General features: G+C 41.4%; 1 protein-coding gene across 1 annotated transcript; it reads left to right on the forward strand.

Moving 5' to 3' along the window:
- The first annotated feature begins 503 nt into the window (after window positions 1-503).
- Window positions 504-8,533, forward strand: dll4 (delta-like 4 (Drosophila)). The gene is made up of 11 exons (XM_067383906.1): window positions 504-964; window positions 1,104-1,364; window positions 1,687-1,744; window positions 2,376-2,639; window positions 4,387-4,447; window positions 4,752-4,882; window positions 5,053-5,222; window positions 5,607-5,826; window positions 5,961-6,681; window positions 7,166-7,274; window positions 7,558-8,533. The coding sequence occupies exons 1-11, from the start codon at window positions 911-913 to the stop codon at window positions 7,561-7,563; spliced, it is 2,055 nt and encodes a 684-aa protein (XP_067240007.1). The 5' UTR covers window positions 504-910; the 3' UTR covers window positions 7,564-8,533.
- Window positions 8,534-8,908: the final 375 nt, after the last annotated feature.

Here is an 8,908-nt window from a genome sequence, read left to right on the forward strand (position 1 = left end):
TTTTAAATCTTATTTTAATTAGCCATTATATACTCAGATATTATTATAATGCTTTCGGGGTCACTTTAATGCATACTACCCTAGCTCGAAACACGAAGAGGCTCTAGGTCGGATGGAACATCAGGTAAGGTAGGCAATATGACCCTGCACTGACCGTGCACGCTTTCAGTGATGTAATATAATTACCCGCGCAATTGACTGGAACGGGGACAAACGAGAAGTAACAGGCTGTACGTAGTGCGAAGTTTCCTCCGTTTTCGATAAGGGGAAAATTGCACGGTGTGAAATGATCAGTATTTAATCGTGCCTGCTTTAAATATGCCAACAGATGCTGGGCTTGTTAATAATCACTCGCGCTCAATTGGTCATCATCCGCGTAGTGGTGGGTATTAAATGTGGATATCATTGTTGTCGAGAGAGGGGGGCTGAGTATATAAAGTGGGCGGCGTTTAGTGATAGACAGTTTATATAATGAGCAGCGCGGACACAAAGCCAGTATAAATACTGCGGGACGCAAGAAACAAGTCTTCATTCACGAATTACACGAGAAGCGCGAGGATACCCAACGGCGCAATGCTGACGCACAAAGTTTAGAACCAAAACAAGACATTACCATTGACACTAAACACATCGGTGTGCTCACTGTGGAATACTAAACATGCTCCGTGGATATCTTGAGCCGAAGAGGAATAAGACTGGATGCTGATTTTCCAGTTTCACCTTCACCTTTTGGATAACCTGGAAATTTGACGTGCTCCTGCACACTGAAGTGACGTGCATCGTGGACGCGCAGCGGGATATACCTTTTTACTCTTCGGCATTTGTTTTCATTGCACCCTTTTACATTGGAATAGGCTCTTTCGGGGAATATAATCGTGGGTGACGCGGCTGCCCAGGAGAATCGAAAAGCATGGCAGCTTGGCTCACCTTTCTCATCGCATTTTTCACGACCGTTTTGACGCAGGTAAACATCCATAGTCGGTCCTGTGGAAAGTCAAGCAGGACCCGTTCCTCTCAGTTGTCTCTCGAGTACAGAGAGCACTTTTGTAGGTAAGCCAGTGTTTGCAGTGCAATGTTGTAACGCATGTCATTTTTCCCTTCAGATATTTGCATCTGGTGTTTTCGAACTCGACCTTCACGAATTCAAAAATTTCAAAGGCTTGCTCTCAAATGGCAATTTATGCAAGCCTGACTGCAGGACTTTCTTCAAAGTTTGCCTAAAAAACTACCAGGTGGTCGTGTCTCCAGGTGACTGTATCTTTGGAAGTGCCATAACGCCAGTGCTGGGGACAAACTCGTTCAGTATCATGGGAGGTGGCTCTTTCAGCACACCAATTCGACTGCCGTTCAACTTTGGCTGGCCGGTAAGCTCAAATGCAACTTCTTTTGATTGGGTATGATCGAAAGCAGACGGCATCGCGTTTGTGTTTTTGTTCCAGTACTGGGATAGCAACAGTTTGTAATGGAGCCAGGTTTAACGTGTGTATAGCCTACTAACAACCACATTAATCAGCAGTTTGATCACTTTAAGCACTGTTATTCATTTATTTCTGCTTCTTAAACTTCTTATAATGCATGCAATTAGCCTATTATTATTCATACACAGCCTACCGTGTTTTAATTATCTGTGTAATCTTGTGGTGCATTTATTAAAAGGTTTAAATCTAAATTTCTCTTTCCTCTCAGGGATCATTTTCATTGATTATTGAGGCCTGGCACTCACCTTACGCGGATCTACCTGTAGGTAAGATACGTTTTTTTTTTCCACTAGAGGGCGACACTTCGATATTGCACATATATACAGAATTTCAAGCATCTACTTTTCTTTAGAAGGTTACATTTTTGTTTACTAAACTTGAATGGCACACTGCACTCAAGAAAAACATGTTCGTTTAAAGATTGTACATTTGTAATGGATTTTCCCATTGCTTCAAACACCTTTGCATTCTCATGCTCGAACACAATTGAACTTCCTTTGGTTTATTTTTGGCGTGGGAAAGCGCAGTGGGCTTTGGTGAGAATACACAGCGCTTGCCAAAACCATCCGACTGCATTTTCCTGTATTTTACACCTTTGTCTGTCCCGCCCTTTAGAATGGGATAATACCATGGGAATATTTTGCTTAACTCAAAGGAAGAGGAAATTTAAACATAAGTTTTACTCCAAATGTGTCAGCTTCCCAGAAGTTAAACTTGGTCTATATTTTGTTCTTTTGAAGACATTTTCAAAAAACAAATAAGCAAAATATAATACCATACTCTATCCTATACTTAATTTAAACTTTTACTGAGAAAAAACAAACAAACATTTAAATCAAGAAATCAAATAATAACGTAGCAACAGCCTAATCACAATCTTCTCCTCTTTTTTTACAGACACATACAACCCCGACTTGCAGATAAGCTTTTTTGCCATCCAGAGAAAGTTGGAAGTAGGGGCTGATTGGTCTCATGATGTTCAAAGCTGGAAGCAGACAGAGCTAAGGTATTCTTACCGGTTCATCTGCAATGAAAATTACTACGGCGACAGTTGTTCCAAAAAATGCACGCCCAGGGACGACCGATTTGGCCACTACACCTGCAACCCAGATGGGCAGTTATCCTGTCTCCCTGGCTGGAAGGGGGAGTACTGCGAAGAACGTAAGCAATCAGAGATCACAATCCACTCTTGAAGAGTGAGGCTTTGCTTAGGTGTGAGCCTTATGTCATGCTCATCCCACTAATTCACATGGAACAAAACTGTTAGAGCATGTCTGAGTGATGTTAGTCTTTGAACCCTTAGATAAGGCCTCGCTGCACAGTGCAAATTACAATGACTTGGGTCTACATTTTAAAAGGAATTTTTATAGGATATTTTAGGAATACATCCTGCACAACCAGAATTGTCTTTTGCCACTCATAGCATAATCAAAAACACTTCTAATCCTGTTAAACAAAATATGCAAATCAATAGTTAACTGATAATACAATTTAGTGTAAATAAATGTTTAAATTAGCAAAAATGTAACATGCAATGTTAAATATTTAACATGATGATCCTCAAGTATCTTACTGTTGCTATGGTTACCACTTCAGGAGACACTGTTTGTGAGCGTCCGTGAGGTGAAAATAGGCGCTTTGACTAACTTGTAATTTTTTGGGTGAATGAAACATGATTTTGAAACGAATTTAAAAGATAAATGTACCTTTAAGACCCGCAACCTTTTGAGGTTTGACTTATTTTGGTCGTCAAAAGATGAGCAGCAGTGAATACAAACAGCGCGCTGAGGTGGTTATGCGTTTAACAAAACGCGAATGTTTGCCCGGCCGTATGACTATTAATTTGAGTCTTGCGTGTACGGCTTTCTGCTTTTTCGGTGTAAACCGTTGTAGTTTCTCTGACAATTCACGCTGTTGATCAGGGCGCTGACACAGTTTGTGTATACTCTAAGCGCGGGTGCTTGGTAATTTAATCCTACACGAGCGTCATGGCAAGCACGCGCCGGGTTAATCGCGCCATTATTATCCGCCACGCGCCACGAAATTGTAGTCCCCATTGTTGCGCTCCAGCGTAGCAGCTGCAAATATGGTTCGGAGACTACAAACAACAATAGGGGCAGCTGTCCGTTATTGGGATAGAGCATCTGCTGCGGTCTAACCAGCAGTTCAGTGCTGGTCGGGTACCCGCTCAAAATCAATGTCATAGACAAGCAGCTCAACACAAGCAACAGTAAATTAACCGCATCCATAGCAGTGACCTCGTTAGACTGGTTCTTTACAATTGCCTGCAGTGAAAGATATTTATTTGGACAAGGGCCATGCTCTATGCTGATAATAGGCAAGTACTAAACTTAAATTCACAAGAGCAGCTGATAATAAGATAAAGCCATAATGCTACTGTTGGACTCAAATCTTGGAAATGGATAGATACCAGTTTCTAACATTTCTGTTTTTCATTCAGCGGCAACATAGCTTAATGCACAGAATTAATCCGTCACACATATTCATTTAAAGCATCTTCAACTTTAAATGTGAAGGTTAATCTTTAGATGAAGTGTGTTATTTTTGTGTCACTACTGCCACCAGACAGAATGGCAAAAGTAAGTTTCCTGAGCACTTCCCCTGTCTTCCATTGGTCCAAACAAGTAGTGCTGCCCAAACCTGGCTAAGCCAGCATTGTTATTTAGACTGGATGAGATAAGTTCAAACAAACAGTTTTTTGGTACAATTTTTGAAGAATCAACCTCTCAAAGACTTACTTATTATCAATTCGTATTTAGCTGGTATAGGATGAATTATTTAACATGGAAAAAAATGACATTTCACCTTTATTAAGCTGACATAAGTTTGCAAAACTACTGTAAACCCATGGCCCTTTACTAACAAGAGCTTTTTTTTTTTAATGCAGCGATCTGTCTGGAGGGGTGCAGTGAGGCGAATGGCAATTGCTCCAAACCTGGAGAGTGTGTGTAAGTATACATGGGTTGTGTATGAAGTGTGGAATATCTCGATCACTTTCAGATCTAATATTCCTCTTGATCAGTGTCCATGCATACAAACATTTAATATAGTATTTGCCCTGTTGTAATTTTTTGACCCACATACAGAATAAATCTTAAAATACAACACATTGTTTTTCAGCTTTTGTCATTAAATGAGTTTTTAGCAACTAGTTTGATGGAAAAATAACATGTGAATATCTAGTTTAGTCTCGCTTAAAAACAATATTTGTTCTGAACCATGTTTCTCATATAGTTTATTTGTGTATTGCAGGTGCAGAGAAGGATGGCAGGGTAAACTTTGTACAGAGTGTAGAAAATATCCAGCCTGTAAACACGGCACCTGTCAACAGCCGTGGCAGTGCAACTGTAAAGAGGGCTGGGGTGGACTGTTCTGTGACCAAGGTAAGACTAAACCCTAAACCGTTACCATAGCTGACTTATTATCTAACTCGTTACGGACCTCAGTCCTTTGCTAGTTTAAGTTCGAACAAGTAGATCTGTGACTGAAACATGGAAAAACATAACGTGATGTTAAAAAAATATGACATGTTTTATTATTTCTTTCAAAACAGATTTGAATTTTTGCACACATCACAAGCCATGTGTGAACGGAGCCACATGTATGAATACAGGTCAGGGCAGTTACACCTGCACCTGTCGGCCTGGATTCACCGGGGTCAATTGCGAGCTCGAGGTGCGAGAGTGTGACAGCAGCCCATGCAAGAACGGAGGTCTTTGCTCAGTGAGTCATTATTCTGTTGAAAAGTGCCAAAACCTTCATGTTTTTACTGCCACTGAGGGATGCTGACTCCATCTGAAAATACGAATTTCATTAAAACCACATGCATCATTCACATGCATGGGTTTAATGGGTTTTTTTTTTTTACTGTAATGTGCACCAATTTGGATTAGGATAAGCACAAATGAATTGAACAGACTTTTATTATGTGACCATCTCAGAATAATCATTAATGGTGTGTATAAAAACCTGTTATGATCTTATTAATGGATCCCTGCATCCTTTGAAAAGCCTCTTAACATCCAGAATTATTGTACAAACATGAAACAATGCAAATGAGTCCATAAATATCTCTCTGAAACATCTGCTTCCTTTCTCGCCCTATAGGATCTTGATAAAGGTTACGTCTGCACCTGTCTGCCTGGCTTTGAGGGAACTCACTGTGAACACAGTCTGCTCACCTGCGCAGACTCTCCGTGCTTTCATGGCGGCAGATGCCACGAGAAGGACAACGGGCGCAGCTATGCGTGTGACTGTCCCAGAGGCTACACGGGTCTCAACTGCGAAAGAAGAGTGGACAAATGCACGACTCTGCCGTGTGCCAATGGTACGTCAAAGTACCTTTTCTGCCTCTAACAGTAAATTCATGCAGTGCGTTTTGGATCTAGAGATCCAGATGTGTGTGTATGCATGCATATGTAGGTATATTTAGTCATTGACACCTGTGCCAACGATTCACAGATGGCTTGTGTGTGGTCCTGGGGGGCGCTCGCATGTGTAGCTGTCGAGCGGGCTTCACCGGCCAGCGCTGCGAGATCAACATCAACGACTGCGCGAACAACCCCTGCGCTAACGGTGGCACGTGCTACGACCGCATCAACGACTACGTCTGCTCCTGTGCCCCGGGATACGAAGGCCGTAACTGCGACCGGCCCTCCAACGCCTGCTCGTCTAGACCCTGCCTCAACGGCGGCTCCTGCGTGGGCATCCCAGGGAACCCGCCTGCCTGCTTCTGTCCCAGCGGATTCTCCGGACCCCACTGCGAATACTACTCGGTCACAGCTTCCGTGGCCAAAGTAGATCCTCAAGACTCCTTCCAGTGGGCCGCGGTCTCTTTGGCCGTGGGTTTGGTGGCTCTCGTGGTTCTGCTCTGCATGGTGGTCATTGCCCTGCGCCACATTCACAGGCAGGCATCTGGAGAAAGGACTCGAGGCGAGACAATGAACAACATGTCGGACTCACAAAGAGACAACTTGATCCCCACCTCACAGCTGAAGAACACTAATAAGCAGGTCAGCCTAGAGGTGGACTGCGCACCTGACAAATCGAATTACATACACAAGAACTGCCACTTGGACTACAATTCATCGAAAGAGTTCAAGGACATCGTATCCCAAGAGGACAAAAGTCATAAATACGAAAAGTGTTTAGAAGAGAAAATACCATTGAGTAGAATGTACAGGTAAGAAATGGATTTCACGTCACTTTGACAAATAGAGGTGTTTGGATGGATTGAATTTGCTTTATTATGCTGAGGTCATGCTCCATTAGCGTGCCTCCCAGTATGTTAACCTTTGCACTTAGCGCTCGCTTGATGACCGTAATAGGAACATCAATACTGGCTAAGAGAAGTTAAACCCCGATATCCACAACCGCAACACATTTACACGCTCAAACACAGATTTTACACTCAGACCCAAAGGCATTGACAGCAAGAAGCCTTTTTACCCCATTAAAAGATTTTTATTGATTTGGACCACACAACAAAAGCGCTTTTTCCTCTTACAAGGATTTTCTTACATCAGCCTCTGTAAACAAAACAAAAGAACAAAATGCTATAAAGTGAAAAAATGAGCCGAGCGCTTTCACCCCCATCTCCGCACAATAAATAGCTGCCCCATGTGCTTTTACTTTGTGTTAACATGAAGCGTGATTTGTGTGTGCAGGGAAAAGCCAGAGTGTAGGATATCAACGATATGTTCCCCAAGGGACTCCATGTACCAGTCTGTGTTTGTAATAGCAGAGGAGAGGAGTGAATGTGTCATAGCAACTGAGGTAAGGAGGATCAGTTCATTTCTTAATATGTCTGCATGTTTCAAGCAGGGATCTGCTGGCCATGTTCACCGTTTTATCATTCTGTCAGTGTCTACTAATGAAGCCTACTGAACAGAGGCTCGCTTAATGATGAAAGTAAAGTGATGAATGTGTCACTAATTAGTCCACTAAAAATTGTAAATTGAATTCTGCCGTCTGCGCTTCAAGTTGTTATGAAACCATGATGTTATTACGGTACCTATTCTGAAGCATAATCTAAGCCTCTTTTTTGCTCTTTCTGCAGGTATAAATTACAGGCTGATGTCTATGAAGAGAGGAGACAAAAACACAATCAAAGTAAAATCTTTTTCTGGATTGTTTACAAAAATACTTAGAGACTGGAGATTTATATCGACATCCACTGCTGCACTGAGAAACTTGAGAAACTGGAGAGAGCAGAGTCCTGCTCATCGAATGCAATAGTTTAGTTTTATGTTGAAGAAGTGTTTGTGTACAAATGTGTACAGTCCTGGATGATTTCTGAACTCTTCTGCTACGGTATGTTTTTTTTCCCCGTGGGCTGAAAGGAAAAGGGACTTCTTCAAAAAAAAAAACACAGTTAAAAAGATCCTTTTGCGGTAATCACGGACTCGTCGTCCGCCAAGTAATCAATAGAAGGTGCCAGGGACTTCCAAACCTTCAACCAGCATTGCCAGCTATGCAAGAACGAGGAGGGGAGCACCAATCAGAGCTTACCCATACAAATCAATGATGAGCGTTATGAATGTTTGAGAAGAAAAATGCTTACATCAATCATATAAAAAAGACTTTTTTGCTCTCCTCTCTACAATAAGCAGCTGAAAATTCACGAAAAAGCCTTAAAAGAATTAAATAGAGTGCTATGTTTGTGCCCAGGGTCTTCTTGGATTGTTTTTGAGATTTTGATCAACACGGGAAAAAAAGAAGAAAAATAATCTACAGAACCGTAATAAGCAAAACTGTGCCAGCAAGACCCAAGAAGTTCAACTGACTTCTTTTATGCAACACGGCCCATGAGTACAAGACAAGAAATGGACAAAAACAGAAAAAACTGCTCACCACTGACTGCCTATAATTAGTTTTGAGAATACAGAACCAATAATGTAATTTTTTAAAAAGTGATTATTTCCAGAGTTAATTTAATAATGACACACTGCTCTTTATATGTTTTATACTATTATTTTGTATATAATGCATATTTATAAGAAACCAAACATCTGAAGAATAAAAAGTTAATTCCTTCAAGCTATTTTTTTGCTGTTTTTTCCACATATATTTATTCACACTTACGTTTCATATAACGGTGAGTGGAAAGGGAATGAAAATGTTCACTTAACGGTTGACTTTTATTTTCTCTTATAAAGGTTACAAATGTGTCTTTTTTTTTTTACATCTCCATGAAGTATTTTTTCTCAATCCTGAAAAAAATAAAAAAGTTCACAACCCCCTCCTTCCCCTTCCCCAGTTGTAAATTGGCTTGAAATTTAAATCCGTTGCCTCGGATACAGGCCCCTTGAGCTGGAAATTCTGAAACAAAGACAGGCGAAGAGCGCAAACGACAGAGGAGCGGCCCCTCCTCAGAAAACCGAAACAGATGCCCCAGGGTGCAACCTTGC

The sequence above is a fragment of the Chanodichthys erythropterus genome, chromosome 4, assembly GCF_024489055.1.
Source record: "Chanodichthys erythropterus isolate Z2021 chromosome 4, ASM2448905v1, whole genome shotgun sequence".
NCBI lineage: Eukaryota > Metazoa > Chordata > Actinopteri > Cypriniformes > Xenocyprididae > Chanodichthys > Chanodichthys erythropterus.

Excerpts from the sequence above, each read along its gene's own strand:
- dll4 (XM_067383906.1), top strand. The coding sequence starts at position 911 with ATGGCAGCTTGGCTCACCTTTCTCATCGCATTTTTCACGACCGTTTTG. Across the intron at positions 1,745-2,375 it reads TTACGCGGATCTACCTGTAG|ACACATACAACCCCGACTTG; the intron begins GTAAGATACGTT and ends CTTTTTTTACAG. Across the intron at positions 5,827-5,960 it reads GACTCTGCCGTGTGCCAATG|ATGGCTTGTGTGTGGTCCTG; the intron begins GTACGTCAAAGT and ends AACGATTCACAG.